Source organism: Solanum pennellii, chromosome 1 (assembly GCF_001406875.1).
Source record: "Solanum pennellii chromosome 1, SPENNV200".
Taxonomy (NCBI): domain Eukaryota; kingdom Viridiplantae; phylum Streptophyta; class Magnoliopsida; order Solanales; family Solanaceae; genus Solanum; species Solanum pennellii.
Window position 1 is genome coordinate 7,623,824 of NC_028637.1, and position 13,435 is coordinate 7,637,258.

General features: G+C 35.2%; 1 protein-coding gene and 2 pseudogenes across 1 annotated transcript; 2 read left to right on the forward strand and 1 right to left on the reverse strand.

Moving 5' to 3' along the window:
* The window catches only part of LOC114076850, a 1,094-nt pseudogene extending 795 nt beyond the window's left edge, over positions 1-299 (forward strand).
* A 571-nt stretch (positions 300-870) lies between these two features.
* LOC107017068 lies at positions 871-1,539 on the forward strand. The gene is made up of 2 exons (XM_027917724.1): positions 871-1,247; positions 1,363-1,539. The coding sequence occupies exons 1-2, from the start codon at positions 897-899 to the stop codon at positions 1,537-1,539; spliced, it is 528 nt and encodes a 175-aa protein (XP_027773525.1). The 5' UTR covers positions 871-896.
* A 1,122-nt stretch (positions 1,540-2,661) lies between these two features.
* Positions 2,662-6,155, reverse strand: LOC107017077 (annotated as a pseudogene).
* Positions 6,156-13,435: the final 7,280 nt, after the last annotated feature.

A 13,435-nucleotide genomic window follows, 5' to 3' on the forward strand; every position in this document is an offset into this window, starting at 1 on the left:
AAAAAATGTACGCAGCTATGTGTTGGTATGCTTTTCAGACAAATGTGGTTGGACTATGAAGGCGTCCTGCAGGAAAAAATCTGATATATTCATTGTTAGAAGTTTCAATAGTGAACATACGTGTCCGATGAGGGAGAGGGTATTAACCAAAGTCCAAGCAACAGTCGGATTTGTAAGTGGAGTTACTGCTCCAAAATTGGTCAATCATAAACGAATTTATACTCCAAGAGATATAATTGATGATATTAGAGAATACTATGGGGTTGAAATATCTTACCAGCAAGCATGACGTGCTAAAGAACGTGCTCTCTCCATGATTAGGGAAAAACCATCTGCAGGATATAGACGGTTGCCGCGATACATACACATGTTAAAAACCGTGTATCCAAATTCTCATATAAGAATGCATAAGACTGAAGAGGATGAATTTATGTATTTGTTCATCGCCTTAAGACCATTCATTAGGGGATTTAATTACTGCAGACCAGTAGTTGTTGTGGATGGTGCACATCTGAGTTGAGCTTACAAAGGGTCATTTGTATCAGCAAGCACACTTGATGGCCCATGTATTATTTTCATAGTTATGATGTGTTTTTATATGTTACGTATCAAATGATATAATGTGTGTGTAATCAGGTTGCATATTTCCATTGGCATATGATGTTGTTGACACAGAAAATGATTGTTCATGGACATGGTTTTTCGAACAATTCAAACATGCATTTGGCGATAGAAATGATATGTGTGTTGTTTCAGATAGAAATGAGAGTATCATGAAGAGTGTGAGGATTGTGTTCCCAAATGTACCTCATTATGCATGCATCTGACATCTTTGAAAGAATGTATGTGAAAACTTCAAAAGGAGCAGAAAGACCATAAGTGATCTATTCTACTCTATGACCAAGGCATATAGAAAGGAAGATTTTGATAAGTTGATGGCTAAGGTTGATAGAATTGATCACAGGGTTAAGGAGTACCTTGAAGATGCAGGTTACGAAAAGTGGTCAAGAGTTCATGCAACAGTAAACATAGGTAGAATGATGACTTCAAACATTGCAGAATGTATCAATGGTTGTCTTGTTGAAACACGCCAATTAACCATATTAGAATTCTTGGAAGAAGTTAGAATTCTTTTTGGTTCTTGGCATTGCAAAAACAGAGAAGTAGCCTCATACACAAAGGACTCATTAGGGAGAAAATTTGAGGAATTGTTGATTATAAACGCGGCTAAAAGTTCAAAAATGGAGGTATGTATCATTATATAATACTTTATATTATATATATCTAATTCATTGTATCATTCTGCATTTTGAACATGTTTTTTTTTTAAAGTTATATATTTAAAATTTTTAATGTACACAGGTTGTTCCATCATCTGAATTTATTTTCTCAGTTTATGAAACTGGAAGAAGATATATTGTTTGTCTTGAGCGGAAAGTATGTTCTTGTGGTAGATTTCAACTAGATGAGATACCTTGTTCACATGCAATCGCTGTATTGAAAAAAAAATGTCACAGATATGAATCCGTATTGCTCTGATTACTACAAGTCTGATGCATTGGCAAAAACATATGAAATTCCAATGGTACCAATGCCAGATAAGGAAGATTGGTCAGATCCTAATAATGTGGTAGCTAAAACTGTGTATCCACCTAGATACAGAAGATCATCTGGACGACCAAGAAAAAGAAGAAGAAAGAATGCAGATGAAAAGATTTCGGTGAACACAAACTGTTGTGGGGACAAGAAGGACACAACAGAAGAACTTGTACTTTCTACCCAAAAGAGAAGTGAATTAGTCGTAATGTTTCTAAGATATCAATATTTTTTTTGAATAATTTATAACGTAAACATTTTAATGATTTTCAGTATTCATTAAAGTTGCAATTTGAACACTTTTGGTTTAGATAAATAAACTTATAAATAACATGTGTTAATTAAATTTTAAGTCGCGCTTTCGATTATAAATACTTTGTTATTATTGGTGTTGAGAAATATATTTGTGTCAATATTTCTTTTTAATATAAAATTTTATAAATCTTATGTTACACTAAGAGATATAAATTTAAGGATTATTAGGTAACATATTGTACATGATACATATGGTTTGGCCAATGTATCATGTACTTTTAATGTGTGTTTGGGTAACTTAGTACACATGTATCATTTGCTTTGCCCAACGTATCATTCCATTAAATAAAAAATAAAAAATCTTATTGAGGTTAGTGTGTACTTTACAATGACTATAAATCATGTATCATGTGATTTTATATAATTTAACTTGTGTAATGCTTTTTTTGATATGTTTTACTTGAAATATACAGTAAATAACTTTACTTTTACAAATTTATCGCAATTCATATGACTATTCTATTCATTGTAACTAAGTATCATGTAAAATTTAGTTTTCAAATAAACTATTTATTTCTATGTTTAATTATAAATACTTTGACTATACTTTATTAAACCTGTGTGATGCTATAATATGTCTGATATTTATATTTTCAAGACAAAAATACTTGTTACGTAATACAACAAAAAAAAAATATTCATGAAAATTGACAAAACCAAAAAAATAACATTAAAAAACATCAAAATACTTGTTCAATAACGTAGCAAAACAAGAAATATAACATTAAAACATTGTTTAATCATAAAATGCTACACTATGTGAACTAGATCTTCTTCTGGTGGTGGTGTGACTACGCCCCTAGATTTTGGTGGATCATCATTGTCACTAACATATCCGCACTTAGCCTTCTCGCTGCCATAACTCCACATCAATGCTCCATATCTTTGACGTAGGTAATCAGGACTAAAATCAGCATATGATATATTGATTTGGTCACTTATACTCGGCATATGCAGTAACATATAACCTACATTCTCTACAAAAAAATACAGAATAAATTAAAAACTTAATGATACATGATTAAGGACAAACAAAAAATTCTTGATACTTACAGGCTATAGCAATCCTGTTTAGCAATGTCTTGTGCAAATTCAATCATGAAAGGAACTTGAGGTTCCAGAAGTGAACCAGTAATGTTGTCTTTGTATGCATGACAATCAGCAAAATTTGTGCGCTCAGTTTCTTCAAAGAATCCACTGTCCAGTAGGTAAGAAGGAAGCATTTTAGATAATATTTTTATCTCACGAGGAATTGCTTTTTTCCTTGTGCATATTGATGAGTCAAAAACTCTTATCACCCTGTTTTTCAACTCAACAACTGCCTGCACCCAATGGAATTCTTGATCGCAGTTAATTGGGATGTAGACCTCATCTACAAGATGCCATGGTAAAGCAGTTGGAATTCCAAAACCTTTGATGATGTTAATTATTGAGCTCTCATATACAGATACAACTGAAGCGCGATCAACATGTTCTTGTGTACTAAGACTATCATCATCATCGTCCATGTAATATCTATCATAACAATTTTTTATATGTGACATGAACAAGCAGTGGGTTGTTGTGTATCTGTATTGATCCATGCTGCAAAGTTTTGATTTTTTACGAAGGTAGTAAAAAATCACATCGATGTGCTATAAACAAAATGAAAACATAGTAAGAAATTATATACATCTAAACAATATAAAAAATATAATTATTAAAAAATTGATCATAAATTTTGCTAATTAAATAGTATGATACTTCTACAGAATGTATCATGTTATAATAATATAAGTGTGACTGATACATATTTGATAATTAGTTTAAGATTTTTACCTCATCAGACCAACATTTGTTTGGCTGTGACATGACATAGAACCAATTCTTGTTCATTGGAAAAGCAACAACAATGTCCATCATCGTAAATCCAAAAGAAGAAGATTTTGATCTGTATTTATCGTCCGATGGGTTCCTGCATATATGATACATAAGTTTGAGTATATATACATGATACATAACAGTCACTTAATTACAATTCTTATATAACAAAGTATCATGAATTAGTTATATAAAAAATAATTACGCCAAACACTTGCAAAAATAATGTATAAAACTTACTTATTGTTATGATTTTTTAGGAGCCCCCTTGACAACCAATTCATGTAATCCTCAATAAGTTTCGGCGAAACTTGATCTGTGATGCCATATTCTTCGAACGGGAAATGGAGTCGAGCCATATCCTTCAGTTTCTCTTTTCCCTTCTCGCTTGACCCAAAAGAAGTACAATATGGAGATTGAATCCTTCTCGAAGGCATTCTATTTCTATGCACAGGAGTGACTGAATCGGTTCTAACACCAATCTCAGTTATTGGAATGTCAGTGGGTAATTGACTGTCGGTCAACAAGTACTGGCTGCTAGTTATATTCCGTGGATTGTAAGAATATAATGTCTAGCATTAGTAGGATCTTTACCCAAATCTTTGATAAAATGGTGTGGTCATAAATCAAAATTGAAAAATCTACCGATGCATCCATTGTTGTTTTTTCGGGCAAAACGTGAGGGATGTTGTGTTGAACATTGTCATCACCATCTTGCTCCATGATATGTTCATTTAAATCTTGGTGCGACTGATGTGCGTGACCATCCTTAATATGCAGTTTTGAAATAAAAATTGTTAATATAATTTGTGTTGATACGTAATAGTGATTATACTCACATGATACATAACATTGACTATATGTGCATGATACATGGCATCAACTAAAATGAAAAAGAAAGTGTCCAATGTATCATAAACATTACCTTTGGAGTATCATTGACTTGTTGTTCACTCTCGTTTATAGAAACACCAACACCATCCTCAGCGACATCCCCTGCATCGTCGATGATTTGATGTTCACCATTTTTACCAGAAAAATCAACACCATCCTCAGCTACACCACCCAAATCAGAAAGATCAATTGGTATTTGCGGAGATGTTTGTTAGTCAGACTGAAATGTGCTTGTATTAGCCTCAAAATTGATGTTTTCCTTGCCTAGAGATTGCATCAACTGGGAGTGGTTTTCTTTTATCAATATAATCAGTTCCTCAAATTTCTTGTCAACCTACAAATTGTAGATACATTTAGGATAAAAATAAAAATATATTTGATTAAAAATATCAAAATAATTTACTTACATAAGTTTTCAAATGTCCTTTCAACTCTTCAATATATGGAATTATATTGTTGACTTTCTGAGTATCTGCAGAACCATGTTCATCAGCAGTCGAGTTCGGAGACACGTCAGGAACGGAACCATGTACATCAGCAGCCAATTTCGGAGACACGTCTGGAACAAAACCATGTACATCATCAGCATTCGAATTGGGAGGCAGATTTGACATAGAAACGTGTACATCATCATCCGGTGTCGGAGACACATTTGATTGATCAGGCTGGTTCTGTTCTGACACTTTCTTTTTTTGTATAACCACTTTTTTTCTTCTTTTTGGCGGTGGTGGAGGAGGTGTATCAGACACTCTAGAATATCTCCTCAATAACTATTTGGGAGGTTTGGTGGAGAAATTATCAAAATCATCTTCCTCATTTGGTTGTACTGATGGTAATGAAGAAGAATGAGCATGTTCAACTTGAGCAAGGTCAAAAGCTTCAATTTCCTCTGCTGTTGGGACAATGTTTGAACATGCATTCTGAATGTATCACAACACATAAGATAATTTAACTGTTAATAAAATAACATTTCACAATGTATCACAAGACATAAATAAACATATTCCATAGACAAACATAAAATTTTACCTCTTGGAAAATGGTAGACATAAGCATTTCAAACTTTGCCTTATCAGACACAACTCTCCAATTGCACATTCTTGGGATGACATTTCGTTCTTCCACAGCTATTTCAGAATTTAACTGGGATTCACATTCGTATATTCAAACGTTAAGTGCATATGGCATCCCATATAATCGATACAACTTTTTGCTAACATCAAAATCCTGTCTAAGTGAACCAATTAGTTTTGAGAATGATAGCTGACCCAAGGATAATGTTGATATCTACCATCTTCAACCATTAGAAAGTCCACAATGGATATAGTTGTATTATCAAGAGTAGCCAATACGAATGTATGAATAAAGAACAATATAGAAATTTGGAGTGCATCCTGATCGTTCTCCCAATTACCCATCTTAAACCGTTGAACTAATTGATACTTGGTAACACTATTGACTGCACCAGGAAAATACTTTTGGAAAAGCATACAATTAGTTGGTTCTGGGTATTTGAAATCATTGGTATTGCCTCTGACCTTAAGTCAAGTTAATATTGCAAATTCATCTATACCAAATTTTAGGACACACCCGTTTGAATGTCTAATATGCAACACATTAGGGTTGCTTTGTTCCAACTCTAAAAGCAACAAGCACTTAGTGATTTTCAAAAGTTCTTGATACTTATGGGATTCCTTAAAATTTTTACTAATTTCAACAACAATTTAAAAATAAGTATAAAAAAGACATACCAGAAGCAATGTAGGCCTGACAACAATGGTTGCTGCTTCTTTTCTCTTTTTTTTGGTGTATTTTGTCAACTTTTGATTTTGATGTTTCGCCAAAATCTTTGTTTGAATCCTTCTGAACATTCATAGGATCATGTAAAGACTTTTTTCTATTTTCTTTTCAATTTTCATCGTCCGAATCATAAATCCTTCTATTAGTTAAAAGATCCATTACTATGATGTAATAGAACAATTAACCAAAACAAAAAAAGAAGAAAAGAAGAACGGATGATGGAGTAAGAAGAAAAAGAAGATCAAGATACAGCTGATGTAACAAATCAATGAACAAGAAGAAAAAAAGAAGAAACTAAGAACAGATGATGGGTTAAGAAGAAGAACTATAGACGATGATGGAGTAAGAAGAAGAAGAAGAACCAGAGAACAATTGTCCAGTTTTCTGAAATTTCAATTTTTTTGAATTTTGAAATTCAAAATTTCATATTAAATGTGGTGAAACGTTTTTAATTAAAATTAATAATTCAAAATTCAAAAAGTGATTCAGAAGATTGAGTGTTTTAGTGGAGAAAAAATAGGCATGATATTGGGGAAGTGTGTGTTATAGGAGAGAGAATGTTATGTATCTCTAAACTTCTACTAAAATTAAAAAAAAGAGAATTATGTAATATTTAAAAAAAAAAGAGAAAATTAGAGAATACTAAACTTATAGTTGTGTATTTAAGTTATTTTTCCATTAAATAATAAAGAGAGGAAGAGAGTGTGGGCCTTTTGGGCCTTTTACTGCCCAGAAACATTGGGCCAAAGCTGCTGATTTTTGGACTTTTAAATCACTTCCCGTTTTTGTATACACAAGCTGTATATCGGTGTATACAACGCTTATATCAGCCTCATTTTCTGTATCTTGGGATATATACCTTTAGTATACAGCCCACTTCAGATTCCAAACACCTGTATTCCGATTTTAGACCTGTACATCAATATTCTTCATGTATACCAGTGTATATTGCTGCATATGACAGATATACAACACATTTGTGAACTCGGATTGGTATTACATGCGAAAATAATAATGACGATTAGCATCGGAAATAAAAATAGAGATAGCGTACCTAAGACAAATTATCATGACAGCTCCTAAACTAATACACAGGAACTAAAAATCTAAGTCATGCAAATGAATGCAACCAATATAACAAATGACAAATAAATGCATGCTAACAAATGAATGCATACTAACAAGAGTTGCCAACTGTAGCCATATTCAACAATGTTAAGCAAAATTAAATCATCTTAAAGTAACAATAAGCGATATTAGAGAGACAACAAGACAAATGGAGCATGCGAAAGTCAAATTATTACTTCTTTTTTAGCTAGCATGCTAAGAAGAGAAAGAACAAGACCTCTAGCAGAATAAAGAAACTACTGGTTAAAATAAGAACAAATGGAGCTTATCACCGGAGCTATTCTTCATTAACAAGGGAGAAATATGCTAACAGTCATCCCTTATATAATAGATATGAACTTTAGTGTTGAACCGAGGACATAAACAAAGAACTGGGCAGGTTGAGACTTAAGAAAAATACGTAAGACATGAATTAAACAACTTACTTTCCACAATATAGAAATTAGCTAGTAATACCAACCCACTAGAACAGAAGGCAAAACATTAGCTTATAACAAAAGCAAACAAATTTAATTCAATGATGAAAACAACAAGACGAGTTTCAACACAAGATAAGGGCTGAAATGAAACCGAACGGAGGAAATATTAACTCCATTACACGACACATACCCATCTAAATGTACTATCAAAACAACAACAAGATATGCTAAAATCTAATTAATAAATTCACTTAGACTTAAAAGCCAACGAGAGGTATATTTAGCGTACCAAGATAGGAACAAACCACAACCAAGACAAAAGTAAGATTCAAGCTAAAACGGATAGACAAAATTTATATACTAAATCTATATAAGCCTGTGAATTCGAGGAAACTACAATCTGGTCATTTGAACAGGAGAAGTTGCAGAGAACAACCATTAGCAATTGAAAGGAATGAAGAAAAGTTGATCCTCTTTAAAACTAATATCAATTTCAAAGCCAAACAAGTCGAAAGAAAAGATCAACACTATGGCCTATAGATGTGCAGATTAAGCTAACATTGAGAAAAGTCTCTAGTCATGATTCAAATCAGCCAATAGACAATAAAGAAATCAAAAACTGTGCGACTAACGAAATCAAAATTACGACCATAACGGTCATCAGATCCTTAGCTCTAATATGAATTAAGCAAAAAAAAGTTACAAGAATTTTACCTCTTCTTGGGCAACGATACTAGGTTGACGAGCTTAGGAGGGCAGTGATTCTTCCCCCCACAAAATTCGAATACGAAACACCAAGCCAAGAATAACTGAGCGGCTAACTTCTCAGAACTTAAAACTAGAGAGCAAAATATAAAATTTTAAGCCTAAAATGACTATTGCCAAGGAACTCAACCACTCCCTATGCTCGCCCCCTGTTAGACCCGCAAACTACTTGATCTAACTGCGTGCAGACATGTCAAGGACTTGGGCATTGGTCTTGACATGGATGAGGGCAAAACAGTGCAACACAAGTTCAAGGTGCTTGGGTGTTGGCAAGGCAGCTTGAACGTGCAAGGCTTACGTGCGGGCTAGAGCCATTGGCAAGACAGCGTGTTGGCGTGACAAGGCAAGGCTGTGAAGACTTGACAATGGCAAGAACAAAGGCAGTTCACGTGAATTGCTGAAATAAAACTAAGTGTTGGAGGACATCTAAAATATTCTAAGTGTTGGAAGCTGGCTTAAATATTCTAAGTGTTGGAATGTAGCCTGAAATATTCTAAGTGTTATAATATTAATATTTCGTGTAGATAAGAATGTAATTTGAATTAAATTCTATCTGTTAGAAAAATAGCTGTTGGAAACTTTGTTTGAACCCTGTGATGACAAGTGCCGGACATATGTCATTTGTAACTGCCGCATGTAACTGCCATGTACAGAAATTTTATTAAGGGTGGAAATTCGTCTAAGGCTTAGACAGAGTGTTTTTAGCCTTAGACAAATTCGTGAAGCCTTCCTTTTTATTAATTATCAGATTAATAAAGGTTGGGACAAGTTCCTGTAAAGTCTGTTTCTTGTTTAACTTTGCTGTTAAAGTATTTCTATACTTAGTCAAATTAGTGGGTGTAAAATAGGCGGAGTGTTACCGACGTTTGTAAGACTTCCTAGGGTGGTGTTGGGTAAAAATAAATCGACCCTCTTTCAATTGGTATCAGCGCACGGTTGAACGATGGTGAAGAACGCAGTACTGTGGGAACTGGCACAAAACATTGAAGCATTCGTTGGGTTTACAAATGATATTTTGGGAGATTCTACGTTTGTGGATTTGTTTACTCAAGTCATTGTTTTGAGACTTGACGCTGAGAAAGTTCAGGGGAAGATTGGTGTATATCGACAGAATGTTGATAATCATATCACTGAAATCTTGGATTTTCGTACCACAACTACGCAACAACTTGAGGGACTGCAGAAGGAAAATGACAACCTTCGTGCAGAGCTCGTTGTATTGTGTCGGGCTGTGGCTACGTTAAGTTCAAATCGTGTTGAATCATCTAAGGTTAAAATTCTAGAACCTAAGGCCTTTAGTGGCGTAAGAAGTGCTAAAGAACTGGAAAATTTCATTTGGGACATGGAACAGTATTTTACTGCTGCAAGGGTGCCTGACGCTGACAAGTTAAACATTACCATAATGTACTTGAAGGGTGATGCTAAACTTTGGTGGAGGACTCGAAATGCAGATGATGTAAGTGCTGGTCGTCCTAGAATTGATACATGGGATAAGTTAATAAAAGAAATGCATGATCAATTTCTTCCTAGAACCGCATCTTGGCTTGCAAGGGATAAATTGAAAAGGCTAAGGCAGACGGGTTCGGTGAAAATACATTAAAGAATTTACCTCTGTGATGTTAAACATACAGAATATGTCTGATGAGGATAAATTACACAACTTCATTTCGGGTATGCAAGGCTGGGCTAAAAACGAACTTCGGAGGCAGAATGTTAAAGATCTGCCTGGCGCGATTGCTGCTGCAGATTCGTTGGTTGATTTCCAGACGACTCGTCCTCTGACAGATGTTCCCTCCACTTCAAAAACTAAGAAAAAGAATGATAAGAAAGGGGAATGGAAAAAGGATAGTCGTAAGGACATTACAAATGACTAAGGAAAAGCACAAATGAAGGATGGAAAAGATAGACCAAAGAACAAAGATGGTAATTCTAAGGGCTGTTGGACTTGTGGTGGTCCTCATTTGGCCAAGTCTTGTCAGAACTGGGAAAAAGTAAATGCTTTGCTTGCTGGAAATATGAATCAAAGGGAGGAGGATGAGGAAATCATGGCTGCAATGGCAAACCCGTTGGGATTGTCCTTCAACCATATTACAGGGATTAATAATGTTGGAGAAATGTCTAGTACTTGGAATCCTCATGCTTCCCTAATTCATATAGACATGACAGTGAAAGAACAACGTGTGATGGCAATGGTTGGTACAGGGGCCACTCATACGTTTGTAGATGTGAGAATTGCTACAAAAATGGGCCTGAAGTTGTCAAAAAGCCCTTCCTACGTCAAAATTGTCAATGCTAAGGCACATGCCATTGTGGGTATGGCTTATGGTGTGTCTATGTCGACTGGAAGTTGGGTAGGAAAACATAATTTGATGGTGATGCCGCTTGGTGAATTTGAAATCATACTTGGGATTGATTTTCTAAGAAAATTCCAGTTTGTTCTGTTTCCTCACTTAGATGGAGTGATGGTCATGAATGGAAGCAATGCTGGATTTCTCAAAGGAGTTCATACATTTGGAACGTTATTAAAGTTGCAAAGAAGAAAGACAAGGGAATGTTCTTGTCTGCTATGTCAATCGACAAAGGGCTGAAGAAAGGTGATGACACTATACTTGCTGCCTTGGTCGAAGTGAAACCTGATGTTACGATGGAAGTGCCTGATTGTGTTGCTGAGTTGCTTAAACAACATGCTGATGTTATGCCGCCTGAATTACCAAAGAAATTACCACCAAGGAGGGATATTGATCATAAAATTGAGTTGCTGCCTGGTACGGTTGCTCCAGCACAGGCTCCTTATCGTATGGCTCCTAAGGAATTGGTTGAATTACGCAAACAATTGAACGAGTTGTTGGATGCTGGATTGATTCAGCCATCTAAGGCTCCATATGGTGCCCCTGTTTTATTTCAAAAGAAACAGGATGGGACAATGCAAATGTGTGTAGACTACAGGGCGCTGAACAAGGCAACTATAAAGAACAAGCATCCGGTCCATTGGTGCAGGATTTGATGGACATGTTAAGTAAGGCATGCTGGTTCACAAAACATGATCTCAGGGCGGGTTATTGGTAGGTTAGGATAGGAGAGGGTGATGAACCAAAAACAACATGTGTAACTAGACATGGTTCATATGAATTCCTTGTAATGCCATTTGGACTGACTAATGCTTCGGCAATGTTTTGCAATGAATAATATACTGTTTGACTATCTTGATGACTTTGTTGTTGTCTATCTAGATGATATTGTCATTTATAGTCGAACATTGGAGGAACATGTTAATCACTTAAGTTTGGTTCTGTCTCAGTTGAGAAAGTACACACTTAATGTTAAGATGGAAAAGTGTAAATTTTCTCAACAAGAGATAAAATTCTTATTATATCTTGTTAGTAAAAACCAAGTTCGAATGGATCCTAAGAAAGTGAAAGCCATTGTTGATTAGCAGGCACCACATCACGTGAAGGATTTGAGGTCGTTACTTGGCTTGGCTAACTATTCCAAAAAATTCATTGCTGGTTACTCAAAAAAGGCAGCGACTTTGACAGAAGAAGGATACAAAGTGGGTTTGGTTTGAACGATGTGATGAAGCATTTCAGAATTTGAAGAATGCTATTGCATCTGAACCTATACTCAAATTGCCTGATTTTGAGTTACCATTTGAAGTGCACACTGATGCGTCAGACAAGGCAATTGGTGGTGTATTAGTGCAAGAAGGTCATCCAGTGTCCTTTGAAAGTAGAAAATTGAATGATGCTGAATAGCGATACTCAACACATGAAAAAGAAATGGTTGCGGTGGTACACTATTTGCAGGTTTGGAGAGTTTATCTCCTGGGTACTCGATTTGTAGTAAGAACTGATAATGTAGCAAACACATTTTTCACGAAAGAGAAAAAGTTGAGTCCTAAACAAGCACGGTGGCAAGAATTCCTGGCAGAATATGATTTCATGTGGGAACATAAACCAGGAAAACACAACCAGGTTGTTGATGCGCTGAGTAGAAAAGAAGTGTTTATTGCATTATATTAAATTTCAAAACTCGAAACTGATTTCTATGATATGATCAGATTGTGTGCTGCAAATGATTCATTATATGTTAAATGGATGGGTCAAGTGCAAGATGGCACAATGAGACGGTATTGGATCGAGGACGATCTGCTCTATTTTAAGGGGGGAGAATCGTTGTACCAAATCAGGGCGGGTTGCGCAAAGACTTAATGAAAGAGGCGCATGATTCTACTTGGGCTGTACATCCCGGTGTTGAAAGGATGTTAACCTTACTGTCTCGTGTTTATTTTTGGCCGAAGATGTAAGACGATATAGAGGCATACGTCATGATTTGTCATGTTTGTCAAGTTGACAAGACTGAACATAAGAACGAAGCAGGTTTGCTGTAACCTTTGCCTGTTCCTGAAAGGCCATGGCTATCATTAAGCATGGATTTCATTTCTGGATTCCCTAAAGTAGATGGCAAAGCATCTATCATGGTGGTAGTTGACAGGTTTTCAAAATATTCTGTTTTTATTGCTATACCTGAACTATGTTCATCTGAAGTTGCTGCTGATTTGTTCTACAAATATGTGGTTAAGTATTTTTGTGTTCGGGCTGACATTGTGAGTGATAGAGATACAAGGTTCACTGGTAGATTTTGGACAGCTTTGTTCAATA

Excerpts from the sequence above, each read along its gene's own strand:
- LOC107017068 (XM_027917724.1), top strand. The coding sequence starts at position 897 with ATGACCAAGGCATATAGAAAGGAAGATTTTGATAAGTTGATGGCTAAG. Across the intron at positions 1,248-1,362 it reads CTAAAAGTTCAAAAATGGAG|GTTGTTCCATCATCTGAATT; the intron begins GTATGTATCATT and ends TAATGTACACAG.